Below are 18,674 nucleotides of genomic sequence, written 5' to 3'. Positions count from 1 at the left end.
CACTGGTGTTTTTTTCCAATCACAAGCAAAAGAAATGAACATTAAATTAATGTTAGTTTGTTTTTTATAATGCCACTTCTCTAGATGAGCTAAAAGAATCGCATTTGTCCCTAAAAAAAAAATCAAAACACACATTTTAGAGAGAATAGCATTTGTTGTTTTAATGAAGCATTAGGAATAATATTTGATTTCCCATAATTCATCACGAATGGCTGTGAGTCCGTGACGTTGTTTGGTATCCTAGGGAGGGGAGAGGAAGAAAGTGCTAAACATCTGAAGCATAGGGATAAGCCTTGCATTTTGTCAGGTAAATATATTTTTAATGTAATTTCCATTTGGTTAATTAACTCGGCACTACTGTGTGTTAGTCATTTTATCAGTGGGTAACATGAGTTGTGTTATCCTTGCAGGGAAGGTACGTAATGTCAACTGTCGACAGTTGCTAACGTTACTAGCTAGCCACCTAGCTTAGCTGTGAGCTAAATGGTTGCTAGCTAGCAAAGCTATGCATGTGCAGAGAAATGACTGATAGTTGGCTAGCGTACAGCTTACAGCCGTTAATTTTGCTATCCGCTGCTCGCTAGCAAAAGATTAAATAAAATGAAACTATTAGCGACATTACGTTAAAAAGTACGTGTAACTGTAGACGTTTTATTTAACGTTACAAGGAGGTTACGCGCAACGTAAATACGGTTTGTTATCCATTTGTAATTAGCAGGAAGCTAGCGACATATCAGAAGCTAGTAATGATATGAAGATGTCAGATATAACGTCAGGTCAGTGTCAACCAGCGGATTGTTACACAGTGTGCTAATTATTGGTGAACGGCTAACAACTCCAGCACCTTGACACAAAGGTAGGTTAACGTAACGTTAACTGTATTGTCAGTGTAACGGTGTAAACTTGGCGTGTCTATCAGGCCACCGTTGTGTTTGTAAACGTTAGCTAGCCGTGTCGAGTGTGGAAAAGTTAATTGGCATTGACGTGTTAGAGTGACATCTTTCACACGTTACTTATAACGTTTAATAAAAGTTACATAATGGAGTTTTAATACATGAGAAATCATCAGCTGTGTCAGTTAGTCCAACCGCTGCTGTCTCGCGACTCGTGTCATTGAAAACAGAAAGTTCCAGATCACGGTAACGTTAGTTTGCATTAAACAGGGCTAATGTGTGCTGTTGGCCTCTTGCTTTACTATAGAGCAATCCGGTTTTCAATACTGTAATATTAATACTTTAAATACTAAAAATAAGTTGAACACACAGACGTATTTACATTGGCATTTAGTGTAATCAAAGCCGCGATCCAGACATGGCACACATGCAGTACGTGAACTGATGCTGGAAATCATTTCTATTGGAACAGGCCCACAAAATGCAGAGCTCTCATGAGGTGTTATAATAACCATTTCCTGTAGCGGAGCTCTTTTAACAAGGCAATATGGCTCTGTATTGTGAATGTAAGGTTGCTCATCTGGGCCAGTGCTACAGCTAGATCTGCTGCTATGTTAGGGACTGTCCAAACCTCTCAAATCATTTGGGACAGGTTTGCTTACTGTACATGACAAAGCAACATTCAGGCTTTCTTAATATCACATATCTGGTACAGACAGTAAATGTGAGGTCTGCACCAACTTAGTAGTTATTTTTAAATTTAGACATGTCTGTTTGGTACTGCCTTTTACTGAATTGAACTTACAGGCTATTTATTTATATCCTACACTTTACTCTTAATTGCACTGTCATTTTTATTCTCCTGTTAATCTTTCATTTTATATTTTCTGTTTCACTCCTTTTAAACCCTCATGTGTGTGTTTAGTTTCTCTCACTGTTTTGTCCTAATGCCTTTTATGTCTTTTGTAAAGCTCTTTTGAATTGTCTAATTTACAGGGGTGTAATCACAAGTTTCATTATGAAACCATAGTGTATCAAAACTTGAGACAGTTATACAATATTTGTTTATCACAAAGTCCGCCACGATGCAGTTTTGATTTGAGTCAATTTAGGGGCCTGCAGTCGATACGAGACGATCAGTAAATACCCTCGTGTTTCTCTTGGCTGCTTGCCATCGTCTGTCTGACCATAGGTTGCGATAGCACTATTTAAATGTTTAGAAAGGAGGTGTGGTTGGATGAAAATGGGGACACAGATGTGCCATTGGAATGTCATATTAAAGGGGTGTCTTAAAGATGATGATATGTATCGATGTGTGTGCATAAAATAAATAAGATAGACCATTAAAGCTATTCTCCATATTTGAAAATAAGTTTAAGAAAATGAGTACACGTCAAACCGGCTGGTGACAGAATGCATACAGTAGAAGATTGCAAAAGGAAGTGCGATATTTACTGTGGCATTGTAAATTTGTATCCAGATTGATGTATTGTTTCACCCCTCATAGTAATAAATTATTGAATTCTTATCACAGGCTGTAACGGTTTCAGTGTGAGTGTGCAGTCCTCCTTGCCAAGGACGGAGAGGCACCAGGGACCATGAGTGAGAATGGCCCTCATACAGAGGCGTCGATGTACTTTGAGGTGGAGGTGGATCCCTTGGGTCGGGACGACGAAGAAGAAGACGACAAGATCCACTTTGACAAAGACGATGACTTGATTGCTGAACCTTCATCGTCTTCCGGTCGGGTGTACGACCGCACCACAGTGCTGATTGAGCGGGACCCTATTCGGCTAGACGAGGAGGGCGAAGAGGAGGGTCACTGTGGAGGGGACGAAGATGGGGTCACCTTCCTCACTGAAGGGGAGGGTGATGGAGACGAGGAGGATGGCTCTCTGGCCTTTATGAACGACCCTGATGGCATGTCACAGGGTTATGTACACCACACCATTTCTCCAGACCAGATTCAGTTCACAATAAATCCAGGCTCCACACCCATGCCACGCAACATAGAGGGAGCCACCCTCACCCTGCACTCTGAATGCCCAGAGACCAAGCAGAGAGAGGTAAGCCTACACAAGTGCATCTCCTCCAAATGTTAAGGATATACATACTAAGGAATTGTGTGGTTGTTGGGTCACCAAAGGCAATTCTTTTGGCAAATTCTCAAAAGATGTCTTTATTTTGAATATTTAGTCTGAGCACAGGTGCACAATGATATCAGTAAGCAGCTCTTTTTTTATATCAACGTTTTGTGCTTCTACTCAGTCACAGGTGTAAATTAATTTTCACACCAGTCACAACACAGCTGAGGAGAGAATCTGGCTGGTAGAATGTGGTCAGCTGTCAGTGCTGGAGTAATGCATGGTTTTGTTTGGTTAGTGATGAAGTATTAACTTGGTTTTGTTTGGTTAGTGATGAAGTAATTGCTTCGATTTGTTTGGTTATTGTTGAAGTAATTGCTCGGTTTGGTTTGTGGAGGCTCTTCCAGTCACTCTAGCTAATTGTTCAACCGAACAGCAGCTGGTTAAAAGATGATCTAACATGTCTAATGGCTTTAAAACTCTAAAACATGTAATATAACAGTATAACAAGTGTTACTGTTTACATGTCTTTCTTTGGTGAAATGCAAAGTACAGTTGCAATTTGATAACATGCAAAATTAGCTTTCCCAGCAGCTAGAGCCAGGTAGCTTATTAGGGTAAGGTAGAAGTTACCACCTGAATGCACCAAAGTGTTCAGCCCGTGTCTGTTAGTGGTGTCACCTGGCCTCCAGAGTGCTTTCACCCATTGCTAGCCCTGGGCATAGCACATTCACAACCCGCTTTGCCTTCTCTCTGTGTTCATGTGGTGATTTGCCATATTTTGACACTTATCCCAGCCTAATTAGTACAAGTGATACTGAAAGCAAGTGCACATTGGTAAAGCAGCTAGTCTTTGCCGAATAAGGGGTAGGTTACAGAAGGACTGCAGCAAGAACAACCGAGTCCTGTGTTTAGTCAGTTGTTTCAAATGTCAGATGACGCACACTTTATTTCCATCAAAGAAATGCTGCGTGCAGTTAATGTGCCAAACCAATTGAAACAAGAGGTTGTTAATTATTGAACAGTTGCCTCAATAACTTTCATAATGAGAGGATTGTGATAACATAAGTTCCTGGTGTGGTTTACAGTTTCTATACCTTTTAGACCTAAGCAATATGTCCATGTTCTTTTCGTTGTTTTTTAATGCCATTTTAATACAGTAAGGATGTATTTTAAAGAAGAGATTTCTACTGCAAGATGGGAGTCATGGCATCATTAGATTGGCAGAGTGCTGGAGTGGATGCAGTATTTTTCTCTAATGTTATTAATACAGAGGCCCCACAAGTGAGCACTTTTCTCTCCAGTGCTGTCTTTAATCTTCACTTCTCAGATTACATAGCCAATATTGGTTTGATCAATGAAGATGAGACATGGTATTTCGGATGGACTCATCAGTTTGTTAGTTGGTCTCAGCACAGTTATAGGTACTGAAAATTATTTTGATTGTAGACCCCAATGGGATCATCGGGAGAATGTCATCGAAGTTTTGGATGAATACCAGCTCCTGTTTTATTGTGCATTTGTGGTACTTTTACTGATTAAGAAGAAACTGCAAAAACAGATAATATTTCCTGCAACAAGAAAATTGTGCAACACTGTTATGATGTTTCTGAGTCACAAGAAAATGACAGAGAATTCTTAGTGATGTATCACTTCCCCTTTTTAGTGAAAAGTATTTGTCGACATGAATGCAAAGTTACAGGGGCACCGTCTTTGTGAAGTTACGTGCCTGTGAGGCTTTTTAATCCACCAGTGTAATATCACTAAACAAACTAAATATTAAATATGACACGGTGTGTGTGTGTGTGTGTGTGTGTGTGTGTGTGTGTGTGTGTGTGTGGAGGTTGAATGGTTGGCTAGTATTTGTGGGTGTTGCTGCTTTACACCCAGCACAGTGTTTGTTTAATCTGATTGTCTGAGTTACCGTCATTGTTGCTGCATTGCTGGTCGGTTTTTATGTGTATTGTTGTCTTTGTCATTGTTTTGACATTATGGCTTCATATTTATGACACTTTTATGGTGATTGCCACAGGAACTGAATGAATGTTCGAGGACACAATAAATTAAACCATTCACTTCCAGTACTTCACTATCCCTAAACTGAATTGCATACATCAGTAAATGAAAGTAACCTCTGCCAAAATTAAGTTCTATCTTGCTTCTTTGTCAAATATTATTTTGATTTAGTACATAAAACTGTATTTCCTCTCAGTGGAGCCTTTGCATATATTTACAGAGTGTGTAGTGAATTGTGATGCTGATGTTCATGTGAGTGTGCAAATTATGCAAAGTGCATTCAATTTTTGAAAAGAATAAAAGAATAGAGGGCTCAAGAAGAGTGGCTATTTCATTTGAACAACAAATACAAGACACCAGCCTTCTGTTCAACAGGTGTCAGGAAAAAAATCTAACGATGAGCAACATCCAGCACTTGGTGAAATTGCTGTAAATACACTCACATAACCATTTAATGTGTAATGGAGTGGTCTTTTCCACTATGTATGTGGGAGACCAAAGCACATAATGCTGTCTCACAGTGATCGAACTGATGCTGGAGAGGAGTCACGATGGAGTGGGAGATGAAAACAGTACTGAGCTATAAGCTTTAGCAGGCCTCCTACGGTGGCTTTACATGGATGTTTGCTTGACAAATGATCTCTCCCACATCCTTAAAATTAAAAATGAATGGCCATAAGATTACCCATCACTCAGATGTGTTTGGTTACTAAGGCTGAAAGGAAATGTAATCAGCTTTATATCACGTCCACTGTATGCACGACAGCTAAGAAGGGTTTTGTCCCTTTCATGGTGTGATTAGGTGTGTCCTGAAGTGAAGCGTTGAGACTGCTAGGATGAACAATGTGGGTTTTTCACTGGTGTGTTATTTTGCAAACTGACCAAGGCATCATTTGCACCGTAAGATGCATTAACATCATGACAAAGCGTTATTCCTGCCAAATGTCATTTCAGTTGTCTTACTTTCTTTGAAATTGTACAGCAATTTTGGTCAGATGACTTGCAAAACAAATATCCTGATCTCACGTTTTTACCTGAATTTCAGAGCAGAAAGGGCTGAGCAACTACCCGATTTATTACAGCCAGAGATAAACATGCAGTCATGTTAATAGGAAGTAGTACGGAAGTATTTATGTTTATACACGATCTCAAAAAGGATGAAGACGGTGAGTTACAGGAATAATGTTCTCTGAGAAAGGGGATCTTTTTGTTGAGGTGGCCTGCCAGAAGCTTCCTCCTCCTGACTTTGTGTTTAACACGGGATAGCATGTTTTGAAGAAGAGAATGAACTGCTTTTATTCACATTGCCCCGGGGCTTTTGAGTGAGAAGAGAACAGGAGACTGCCACACACTGCAGTGGAGATTGGTGCTGTGAAACAGATTGGAGGGGATGTATTGCATGGGGGGGGGTTAGTCATCATCGCTGTCCTTTGTGCTCACCGGCCTCATGTGCTGACGGGTGGCTGAGTCACTGAGTTCAGGTCCAGTCTGAAAGGTCACACTGAGTCAGACTGTCACTTCATCGTATGGTCAGGCTGGTTATTACTGAGATGAATTAACAAGTTAATGTCTCCCCAGCTTTTTAAAATACAGGTTAAAGACAATTTATTTCCTCAGAGATCATGTTATTTTTCCCTAGTTTCAGTGTGATTCCACACAGTTGAGTTGAATTCAACCATGCTAAGGCACTGACTTCCTCCTCCTCTTCTTCCTCTATCAGGTGAAGCGCTACCAGTGCATGTTCGAAGGCTGCACCAGGACGTACAGCACGGCGGGAAACTTGCGAACACACCAGAAGACACACAGGGGAGAGTACACATTTGTGTGCAATCAGCAGGGCTGTGGAAAGGCCTTCCTCACTTCTTACAGCCTCAAGATCCACGTCCGCGTTCACACCAAGGAGAAGCCATTTGAGTGTGACGTGCAAGGCTGTGAGAAGGCCTTCAACACGTTATACAGGTGAGTCTTTACACAGCTTTGCTGTGTTTCATTTTTCCGCCTCAGTGCTGTTCACATCGTCATCCCCTCTGCAGGTTCTGTCACGAGACTGTAGTGAAAGCAATAAAGATGAGATTGTGTCATGATAGCAGGTCAATTATTATGCAGGTCCTGCAATAAAGTGGGCGGCCCAACTTGTGTTGTCTTAATACAAACGTGGAGGTTTTATACGAACTACACAACGGACACAAAATAAGTAATTAAATTTAATTCAAATGTGTAACGTGGGCTGTGTGCTGGCAGCTTATTCTCTTCTGACCGCAGTTAGTATTTTGAAGTGTATTTTTTGTTGCCTACAAATCTCAAATTATCTTTATTATAGAAAGAATGACATTTATTTGTGCAAACATGCACAGGATCAGCACAAAATGACACAATGTAAAGCAGTAGAAACAATCCATAGATGGAACAATACCATGAAAAAGCAGAACATTGTTATCTCAGGCTGCTCTGTGCTGTATGTTCTCCTTCACTAATTGCTAGCGTCTCCCTAATCACCCATTCTCCCTAAATGAAAATGCCCTCCTCTAATCCATACGCTTTCACACAAAGGATTGCCTAAATTCTGGAGTTTTAATCTTAACGTTGCAGTTTTCTAACCCTTTTCACTCAGTTTTAAAAAGAATGGTGATAGGTTGAGTTTGTTTATTGAAGGCTTTGTGTATCTTATTTATAATGAGGTAAATCTGCGGCGTGAGATTAACCCTGCAGACGAGTATCTGTCTATGACAACACGAGGCCCAATTACAGCTTTAGTCTATTTTGACCAACACCAGGCATGTTTTTCTTTGGCAGCATTTTCACTGCTCAGATGTTGCTGTGATCTCAGTCCACATCCAAGCCCTCTGATCTGTGTTGGTTCAGTTGCTATGACAACATGTGTGGGGCTTGGTGGAGCTGTGCCACCGCCATCAGCTCCCTGTCAGAGGCTGGTATTTAGGGTGGCCAACCGATGCCACACATGGGTGGACTATCTTTTTCATGGCGTTATCTTCCTATCCCCATCTCCCATGCCACCCAGACCCTGTTATATGATCACATAGTGTGTTGATTGTTTGAGTTGTTTTTATTCTGCCTGACTAGACTATGATGTCTTTTTCATATGCTTTTTTAAACATTCTTAAAATAAGTGCAACAGGGATCAGCACATGCCGTTTAACGCCACTGTGCTCAGTTTGTTCGTTTCTGTATGTCCGCCATTGTGGTTAAATGAAACACTTGATTGTCTCCGCAGACTAAAAGCACACCAGAGACTTCACACAGGCAAGACATTCAACTGTGAATCAGAGGGATGCACAAAGTACTTTACCACACTTAGCGACCTGAGGAAGCACATTCGCACGCACACTGGGGAGAAGCCATTCCGGTGAGCATTCCCATTATCAGGAGGTTTAATCCACCCTTAATAGAAGATGAAGGAACTGTGATGCTAATAAATACTCAGAGACAGCTGTTTTGTGTTTGCTTGTCTACACAAATTAAATGTTTAGGGTTTCGTATTATATTTTTTACTCATAGTGTTAAGCAGAGACCAGAAATATTCATCACTGTCTATTTGCATCTGGTCTGAAACACTTGGCATGATTTCTTTTTCTGTCTTTGCCCTCAGGTGTGACCACGATGGCTGTGGCAAAGCCTTTGCCGCAAGTCACCACTTAAAAACACATGTACGGACACACACAGGTACATATTAGTGGTGTGTGTTGTGTAACCTTGATTTTTCTGGGGAAGCTTGAACAAGGGCGTCTGTTTTTCAGCTGTGCCTAATTTGCATTTACATTGTTACCAGTGCCTCCCACACATAGTTAATTTGAATAGCCTGACCAAATAGATTTTTCCTGCAGCTAGGAACATTTTTATGTGGTTTTGTTTTTACTATGTCGTTCCTCCAAAAGTCTGTGTAGAAATGTAGTGAACAGAGCGGTAATTAAAAGGCTGTGTTCATGTGTACTTGTATTGATTGGACGAGTAACTTCCCTAATTGTTGTTGGCTGTGCTCCTGGGCCTGATGGCTGAAGAACTAAGTTTATAAAATAAGCTTCTCAACTGACTTGTTTAATTTGTCCTCATGTATCTGTAAACTTCCATCTATCTCCATGAAGAAGGTGATCTGCTTTATCTTAATAATTATAGATCAATTAAGTAGGTTAAGTTAATTTTTAATAAGCTGTCAAAGTGCATTGATGATTTCTCTTTGTGTCCTTCCCTCTCTGTCTGTACTCGCTCTGTAGGGGAGAAGCCATTCAACTGTCCCAGTGACGGCTGTGAGAAGACTTTCAGCAGCCAGTACAGTCTAAAGAGTCACATCCGTGGCCACGACAAAGGACAGCCTTTCACCGTCACCCTCACCCATCCGCTCTCTGAAGTGAGTCACAGTACAGCAACTTCTTCTCACTACAGTTGTCATGTTCTCCTTCTCCACGCGAGACCCAACAGCAACATGACACTATGGTCGTCACACTTTTCACTTTATTAAAAACTTGTGGATTTTACACATGCTATGTTCCAGGAGTCCACTGTGCCTTCAATACCAAGGGCATTTTATGTTATGCTCTCAGACACATAACATGGCAAGTTTTACAAATAGATGGGAGGCATTTTAGAGAGTATGTTAGCTAAAAACAAAATCTGCATACCTGCATAATATGGATATTTGCAAATGTCTACAAAAACCTGACATAAAGGGGTTCACACTACGCTGCATTAACCCCGTTAAATCTGAATTTTATCATCACAAAGAGTAGCTTTAGATTGAACCACTTGTATAAAATCAAAATTTGTTTGCCTTATTCAAAGAAAGTTATATTCATGTCATAAACATGATTTTTACATCAACATACAGTAGGTGGTGCTTTCTTTCCCAATCTCACTCCCCTATCATGGCTCAGCATTTGATCCCACAGCAGTGCAAAGTTTAATCAGGTCCAATTCATCTCTTAATTACAGGATGCAAATCACTCGCTGTGCCTCAGTGACCTGAGCCTCATCTCTACTGACTCAGAGCTACGAGAGAACATCCATAATGTAAGTCTGGCCTTGGCTTCAGCTTTGTCAAACACACAGTGGTGTGAAAATGTTAAGCAGTTATCAAGTGGGTGAGTAAAGATGCCAATTAAAGATCTAGTGTTTAGGACTTAGGGGGATATTTTGGCAGAAATTGATTATAATAATGACTATGTTTTCTTTAGAGTATAGTCATCCTGAAATAGGAATTGTTGTATTTTCGTTAAGTTTAAACGTCAAATTCTGAGAATGTTCATGTGAGAGGATTAGCAAACAACATGCCATCCACTTACGTAAAACTGAAACTGTATTTTTAAAGGTCCAGTGCGAAAGATTTAGCAGGATATACTTGAAGAAATTGAATATAATATTCATAACTATGTTTTCATTAGTCTATAATCACCTGAAACTAAGAACTGGTGTAGTTTCATAACCTTAGAATCAGCTGTTTATGTCTGCAAAGGGGGCTGGTCCTCCACAGAGTCCATCATGTTGTTCTAAAGTAGCCCAGAAAGGGCAAACCAAACACTTGCTCCAGATAGGGCTGTTTGGTTTTCGTGTCGGCCACCGTAGCTCTCCTACTCTGTTGTCATACAAGCTTTAGGCCCCGGTCGCACAGAAATCGTTTTGCAGTTTGCAAAATGCAAGGAACACGGCACTGCCTTTTTTGTTTATAAATTGAATGCCACTAGTAAAAAATGCTTGCTGCACCTTTTTATTGTTGCCAGGCAACCACCCCATCACGTCCTTACACTAACCTTCCCATGTAATCAGTCTAGCATGTATTTATTTTTCTTCCCCTCACAGTTATTAGTTGCTAGTTCCTAAAATGGATAGGCAGAGGGTACTTGCTCTTAGCTTTGGTTAGGGTTAAGAGGCTGTCAGCATATAGTTTGTTGGGCACAGGGAAACTGAGATCTGTATAGGTACATGAGACCCTAAAAAGGAGGGTGGATCATGGTGAGTAATACCAGTTGGTCCAGGAGCTTTGCCTCAATGATGGCTATTTCCAGGCATATTATAGGATGACTTGGGGGCAGTTTGACAACCTCCTGTCTGTTGTTGGGCTGTATAGCTCTGGGTATCCAACAGCTGCTACCACCAGTTTCTCTTCATTGTTAAGACCACCACAGAAGGCCCGCCTCTCAAATCATCTACTTGGACAGTGGGGAAAAAGGATGACAAAAAAGAGATGACATGGGGTGCTTTTCTGCTCTGATTTGAAGTTTTCTCAACTCAAGGAGTTCAGAGTGCACTGGCAAAAATGTGAGGGGCCTAGAGTGCAGAAATGCATGAGCATAAAAGCGTAATTTTCATTTTAAACAATTACAAAAAGGCACCTCCAGCTGCTAAAAGGCTTTCTGTGTCATCAGGGCCTTTGTCAGTTGCAATTTGCAACCTCACTGCTAGATGGCACTAAATCCTACACATTAGACCTTTAACAGGCATCTATTTTAACACTGAAAGTCACTTGTCTCTGTGGTAAGACAACAAGAGGACCTGGCTGTTGTGATACTCAGTAAAGTCATGTAATGCATTTATTATGTTTTAACTTCATTACAGGCTCAAAATTTGGACCTCAGCAGTGTGACCCCTGTGAAAATCTTTGAGCTCATGTTCCAGAGTCCTGAAAATAGTGTCAGCCAAGATGATGCCCATCCCAACGGTATGTGCATTTCAAAACCTGTCAGCTTGAATTGAATTAAATGTTCTTGTTCACTGATGGAGTTTTTTTGTCTCTTCCTCAGAGAGCCTTGCTGAATCCTTCAGCCTAGAGAGGTCTACCCAGTCGGTAGTGAGTGATGGCTCGTCCCTCATCTCCTTCTCTCTACACCCCACCTGCTCATCTTCCTGTTCCCACACAACCCCAGTCATGGAGGCTCCTCCCCAGCTCAGTCAGACATCCTCCTCTCAGGCCTCCACTCCTGCCTCTGTCACAGCTACAGTCAGCACCACACAGCCCTCCCCGTTCATGCAGCTAGCTGGGCCTCAGCAGATCTCCGATGTGCCTGCTCAGGCTTCTGTCCAAGCACCCAACCATGTCAACCCCCAGCACTATGTGGCACTGCAACCTACATTCCTGCCGCCGGATACCTCCACCCAGACCACTCCTCTACCACCAGCCATCTCCGCTCCTCCTCCAGTTGCTCCAGCACTGACCACCACAGCGCCAGGCACTGCTGCTGTGTCGGTTGTTGCAGCCAACGCAAAAGATGCTCTGGCAGCTGTGGCCCAACCTGTGCCTTTGGCCAACAACCCTGTCCCCAACCCCGGCCCTGGTTTGACTCCCACGCCCGCCACCATCACCATAGCTCCCACCCAGAACCTGCTGCAGCCCAGCCTGGTTATGTCGGACCAGAACCTCCAGTGGATCCTCAGCAGTGCTGCCAACAGCCAGCAGAACCCAGAGCAAACAGTGAGTGACACTCCCACACAGAGAAACGGTGACCTGATTTATACAAGTCCTCACGTTTTAATACATTCTGAAGTTTAGAAACCCATTCCGACTTGTCTTCTAATCTGAAGTATGTTCATGTGAGATGGTTAGAAAGCAACATGCCATCAATTGCATAAATGATTATGTAAAGTAAACCACTGGGGATAGCTACAGCCGTGGTCAGCGCTGACTCTATCTGCAGTCAGTGTAGCAAAGAAATAGCAATACTTTTTAAAAAAATATACTCTCTAATATAACAGATACACCACACACACTCCTTCAGTGCAGTTAGAAGTCTGGTGCAAACCAACCCTGTCACCTCCTAACATAGTGTCCCTCTGTGGTGTCTAATGTTTGTTTGCAGCCACATCAAGGAGCTCCAAAAGTGGAAAAAGTTTTCTTCACTACAGCCATACCAGTGGGAGGAAATGCTGGTGAGTTAATGAGCAGTGAATTATTATACATTTTTTTCATGTTTTGGACATTGGCCAAAAGGCTGTAATGAAATCGTAAATTTGTTTTGACACCCAGTGTGGTACTTAGCTTTAATAGGATTCATTAAATAGTAGATTGGTGTCCAGAGAGCTCCGCTAAGATACTGTCACAATGGTTTTATTATACAAATGCAGTTCCAAGATGCTGACGCTCAATTAATGCGCAGTGCTGGAACTGTTAAAAACTGTATTCCATTGTAATATTTAATAATAACTTTGACAAGTAAAGGCACAGGATCAGGAACAGTCAAAACTAGTCCACATAAGAAGAGTGCAAGCACTGTCGGCTTATTGATTAACTGACCTCTTCTCAGCTTTAATATTATCCTTATTATCCTCTTCGAGAGAGTCTTGATGAAGTTGATGTTCTTTTAAGGAGACAAGTTATTCCTCCTGTCACAGTCTGTACTTAGGTTTTTATTTGTTGGCCAAGAGGTCCGTCAGTACACGCTGCATTAACTCCTCTCAACTAATGAACACCAGCTTCTTTCTGAGCAGTTAGTTTTTCATCCACTGTAATTTTTTTTATATCAGGGTGTTTTCACATATAGTCCCTTTTAAAACAAACTGACCTTAGTCCTCTTAAAGTGGACCAACAGAAAAAGGACTCAGTTCTCTTTCTGTTCACACTATAGCCTGTATATAATATATTGACGTAGTTTTGTTTTTACTTAGACGCGGCACTGCAGTGTGGTTATGAAGCCTCTCACTTTCAGATGAACTTAAAATTGCAGGAAAACCTTAGCGTCTCTGTGCTGTAGACTGTTGCCGTGTGATGTATTCCTCATTTCACATCTGGAGACGTGCAGTATCTTCCGTGGACCAAACTACTCCTCAATCTGCGGCCTTACAAGCATTACAGGCCGATGTGGTTTTGTCTGTTTTTTCAAGCGTCTCAGTGCAACAGCATGTGATCTAGAGGGCTAAATACAGTATCTCATATAAGTGAGTACACCCCTCCCATTTTTGCAAATATTTCATTATATCTTTTCATGGGACAACACTATAGAAATGACACTTTGATATAACTTAAAGTAGTCAGTGTACAGCTTGTATAGTAGCTGTTGTCTTGGTGCTCTTCACCAAGGTGCCACACATGCTGAAAGAGCACCAAGACAACTGTCCCATGCTTACAGTCAAGTATAGTGGTGGCAGCATCATGGTTTGGGGCTGCATGAGTGCTGCCGGCTCTGGGGAGCTCAGCTCATTTAGGGAAACATGAATTCCAAGCAGAGCATGATCGCCCCTCTTCAGAAACTGGGCTGCAATGCAGTTTTCCAACATGATAATGACCCAAAACACACCTAGTAGATGACATCTGCCTTGCTGAGGAAGCTGAAGGTGAAGGTGATGGACTGGCCAAGTATGTATCCAGCCCTATACTCAGCTGTGCACCTGTGGGCCATCCTCAAGCTGAAGGTGGAGGAGCGCAAGGTGTCTTCACATCCATCTGCTCCATGATGTCATCATGGAGGAGTGGGAGAGGATTCCTGAAGCAACCTGTGAGCTCTGGTGAATTCCATGCCCAAAAGGGTTAAGGCAGTGCTAGATAATAATGGCTGGCACACAAAATATTGACACTTTAGGCACAATTTGGACATGTTCACTGTGGGGTGTACTCACTTATGTTGCCAGCTGTTTAGATGTTGATGGCTGTGTTTTGAGTAATTTTCAGAGGAAGGTAAATCTATACTACTATACAAGCTGTACACTGACTACTTTAAGTTATATCAAAGTGTCATTTCTATAGTGTTGTCCCATGACAAGATAAAATGAAATATTTGCAAAAATGGGAGGGGTGTACTCACTTATGTGAGATACTGTACAATGGCATACCTGGAGTGCTTTGTGTTCACAAGGCACAGGTTAAGTGAACCACACACTGGGCTTGAAGAGAACCGAACTCAGAAGGGTCTTGGAGTGTTCAATATGTGCAAAAGAAAAATGCTGAGTCACTGCTCGAGTCCGTTTAGAGGTTTGAAATGGTCCAACACCCTTATATATTTTTCTATTAGGCTTTGCAGGACATTTGGAAAGCAAATGTGTTTTCTACTACTTGTTTTAGTGAACCTGAGGTTGTGTTTCTGTTTTCAGGCAACTCAGTCCAACAGATCGGCCTCAGTCTGCCCGTTATCATCATCAAACAGGAGGAATCCTGCCAGTGCCAGTGTGCCTGCAGGGACTCAGCTAAAGACAAGAGTTCAAAGAGTGCCTCCTCCACCGTTTCAGCCCCAGCACAGCTGCAACCTCCGGAGCCCCCTCTGCCCCCACTGCCACTACCCCCAGAGCCTCAACATCATCCAACTCCCTCATCGTCCTCATGCTGCCTCTCTGAGTCTTCCTCCAAGGTGGGCGAGGTGAGGTTGGAGGCCCCCTCTTCTTCTTCTTCTGCCTCCTCCTCCTCCTCCTCCTCAGCTCAGACGTTCTCCACGATAGTGAGCAGCACTGCCACAAACCCTCCCTCGTCTGGCGGGCTAGCCAATATGGACGTCTCGGACTTCCTCTCCCTGCAGAGCCCCGAGACAGCTGCCAACATTGAGGCCCTGCTGCTGGTCGCTGATGACTTCAACATGGCCACTGATGGCAATCCTTAGAAGAGCTGCCTTCTGAATCTGGCACCATGTGTTCGTCTGTTGCACCCACTCATGCACAGGCATCAATTCCACCCACATCTCGAGTCATTCTCCACAGCAGCGCCTCTTCTTTCTCCCTATATAGTCTGTGCATCGAACCCCCTGTACCTGCAGTGCATTCTGTTCTGTATGGCATTGTGCAACATACATATATATATATATATAGATATATATACACAAACTATGGATAATGTTTCTGTTGAGGCTCATTGCAGTAGTTGAGTTTTTAAAAGCTGGATTAGTTTGCTTATTGAGATTTAGCAAAGTCACTGCTAATGAATGCAGGGAAAAGGCAGTAGATCCTTTTGTTATGAGCATAATCAAACTGTATATAATAACCCTCGATTTCCACTCTGAATCAATCGAATGAAACAAATGAGTGTCGTCCAAGCACTGATAACTTAAGAGTTCCTTTTTCCTGGCTTGAAGGTCAAATGCCTGAGCAGGAAAACAAAACTTGTCTGTATATCCTTGTACTGTACTACGGTTCCTAACAAATGCTTAAAGCTGGTATGCAACTGACCAGAATGCACTGTATATTAGAGGAATTTAATTTTAACAAGCATTGCTCCCAGTAGGAATTCAAAGGGGTCGGCCACATAGCCCCCTTATATGGCTGTCATGCTATATAAAGTGTTTTTTGTTTTCTAGGAAGACTAGCGTAGTCCAGAAAATGTGATTTTTCTTTTACTTCTTTTGACAGTAATCTACTAATCGAGAAAAGAACCTGTGATCCGATTTGCCTGTCTTTAAGTGAAATTAATACATCAATAAGTTGCCTATAACTTAAACTAATTTAAAATTGTACATGTTAATTTATTTATATGCCTGATTCTTTCTTGATACTGGTAATAATATTATCTTCAAAATAGCAGAAAATTCTATTAATTTATTCCGATCACTTGTTGTATTTTTACGTTGTGCTGTTTTTATGTTACTGAATTGCTTTTTTTTTTTAAGAACGTAATGGGTATTGCTTGAGAAAAGAGGCACCTATAGTCGACTGCACAGGGAAACAAAGTATCCTGGAGGATGTGCTTGTTTGAAAAAAAAAAATGTCCACAATGAAACAGTAAGGAACTACTGTCAACATCCCATGTTTTAAAGGGTTGTGACCCTCTCAGGGATGCATCAAGTCATAACTGATCCTGGTTCCCTTAATTTGTTATTCAAACTTAAGTTGTTTTTCTCTCATCAGATGCCCCGACTTTGCAGTAGCCCTAAGTTTTGCTGCACTCTTCCCTGTTTATTGCACACTAACTTGTAAAGTGAGTAACCTGATGTGCAGCACCACTACAGACTTTTTTGTATACAACTGCTGTAAAGTAGCATTTAAAAAGATGGTGTCCTGGTGACAGTGTAAATACAGTACATTTTAGTGTAAACATCTTTGAGAAAACTTGTAGATTATTCTAGAATTTGTATTTTTGTATAGACTTTTGAATTACTAACTCTCAGAGTTTGGAGCTAATGTATACCCTTCTATCCTTGCATTCTCCCCCCTCCCTCCAGTCACATTTATGCAGAGGAATTTTTGCTGTGTTTAGTTGAGTAGTCGAAGCAGCTGGGCTTTTGTACAGTCCCCATAGTAACAAGATACATGTAACACATAGCCTCCTGCTCGGAGTATAATTTAACAGTATTGTTTCACACAGCGGGACACAATGCAATGACAACAGAACGACGGCATTATGCCCTGTATGCTAGAGCGTAGAGCTACTTGGCCTTACAACATAACTGTTCTACGAGCCTCCTTGCCTTGACAGTCTCTGCTTCACAGACTTGCCATCGACATCTTCACCGAGTCTCTATCACTCACAGCAGCAGATCACAATTAGGCAAAAGCATCGAGACAGAAATGGTTTCACTAGAATCTGTTTTCCAGCTGTCGGTTTGGAAAGCCGTTAACGTATATGCAGCGTGACGGATACAAGTGATTCGACTTTATAGATCGAGGTCGTGGGAGCAAACCATACTGGCATGCGTGTCACATAACTCTTGTCTGGGTTTTTTATTTTGTGCGTTTCCTTTTTGCCAAAAATTAGGAGTGGAGCTTTCCCTCGATTCACAGGTGCCAAGAGGGCAGTTAGATATGTGAAAAGCTCCAGGCACATTTCGTGCTCCGAACCATTCCATGTATGCAGTTTAAAGATATCAAAAGTGTCTCTACTTATTTACTCGCCATTTCCCAGTTAAGGCTCTGTGAAATTACTGCCAGGAGTCTCATACCATCGATACACATTCTCTTACATGCATACAGTCAACGAACACAACTATGCAATTTTACATGAGGCATTGACAAGACAAAAGGTTATTCACCTCTTCATTAAATTATGTTCTGCCCCAACCTCATGAGAAGAACTCCAGTATCTCGCATTTCATAGTTTGAGTGGTGTAATTCTGGACTTGTCGTGTGTCCAAGTACTGTTCCCCTGAATGTTGCACCACACTGATCCCTTCACATGCTGTTTTAACCCCAACTGGATTTGTTTGAAGGAGTACTTAGTGAATGAATGATTCTGTTTTAAGAATTATTTTTTTGGTCAAGTGTATGCAGCTTTGTTTTTTCCACTTTATGCATAAACTGTTCATTTTGGGCTCACTCCACTTTATGTAATCATCTCAGCCTTTCACATATTAAAATTTGACGTGGATAATCGGTTGGCTCATTTTCACACAATAAAAGTCAAACTTGGAGCTGCAGATATGTTTTATTAATAAGCAGAGAGGTGGTTTATGGTTTGTGACCCAGGTTTGGTTTCTGGAGTTTACCTGGAAAGGTAACGTCAGCATATCACTGATGGAGACGTTTGTTTGGAAGCAGATTGTTTGAGCAGAAAGCGTTTTTGGAGATTGAGATCCAAATTGGGCAATATTTAAATTGCAAAAAAAGGAAACGTCTGCTTCCAGAGGAATGTCTTGACACCCAAAGAGTGAGGAACTGTTGAGGATTTGTATTTTTTAAAAAGAATGTATAATGTGAAAATGTTTGCTTTTGCTTGTTTCGTATAAAGTAATGATAAATACATTTTGGAATTGAGAGCAATATAATACTAATAAAACCTTATCCTTGTCACTGATACCTTTGTTTCTCCCCACTTTCTTTATCCTGTACA

At 41.6% G+C, this 18,674-nt stretch overlaps 1 protein-coding gene across 2 annotated transcripts; it reads left to right on the top strand.

The window, feature by feature from the left end:
• Nucleotides 1-227: 227 nt before the first annotated feature.
• Nucleotides 228-18,638, top strand: mtf1 (metal-regulatory transcription factor 1). 2 transcript variants are annotated; one of them, XM_033641140.2, is made up of 11 exons: nucleotides 228-307; nucleotides 2,428-2,959; nucleotides 6,714-6,952; nucleotides 8,226-8,357; nucleotides 8,601-8,674; nucleotides 9,223-9,356; nucleotides 9,938-10,015; nucleotides 11,558-11,660; nucleotides 11,743-12,410; nucleotides 12,796-12,865; nucleotides 15,020-18,638. In XM_033641140.2, the coding sequence occupies exons 2-11, from the start codon at nucleotides 2,492-2,494 to the stop codon at nucleotides 15,517-15,519; spliced, it is 2,466 nt and encodes an 821-aa protein (XP_033497031.1). In that variant the 5' UTR covers nucleotides 228-307; nucleotides 2,428-2,491; the 3' UTR covers nucleotides 15,520-18,638. The 2 variants fall into 2 exon arrangements, with proteins under 2 accessions (XP_033497031.1, XP_078027852.1); XM_078171726.1 differs by lacking the exon at nucleotides 228-307 and adding an exon at nucleotides 594-856.
• The last annotated feature ends 36 nt before the right edge of the window (nucleotides 18,639-18,674 follow it).

The sequence above is a fragment of the Epinephelus lanceolatus genome, chromosome 10 (assembly GCF_041903045.1).
Source record: "Epinephelus lanceolatus isolate andai-2023 chromosome 10, ASM4190304v1, whole genome shotgun sequence".
NCBI classification, from domain to species: Eukaryota; Metazoa; Chordata; class Actinopteri; order Perciformes; family Serranidae; genus Epinephelus; species Epinephelus lanceolatus.
Note: the sequence above shows the minus strand (reverse complement) of the source record. Positions and strands in the feature narration are given on the sequence as shown.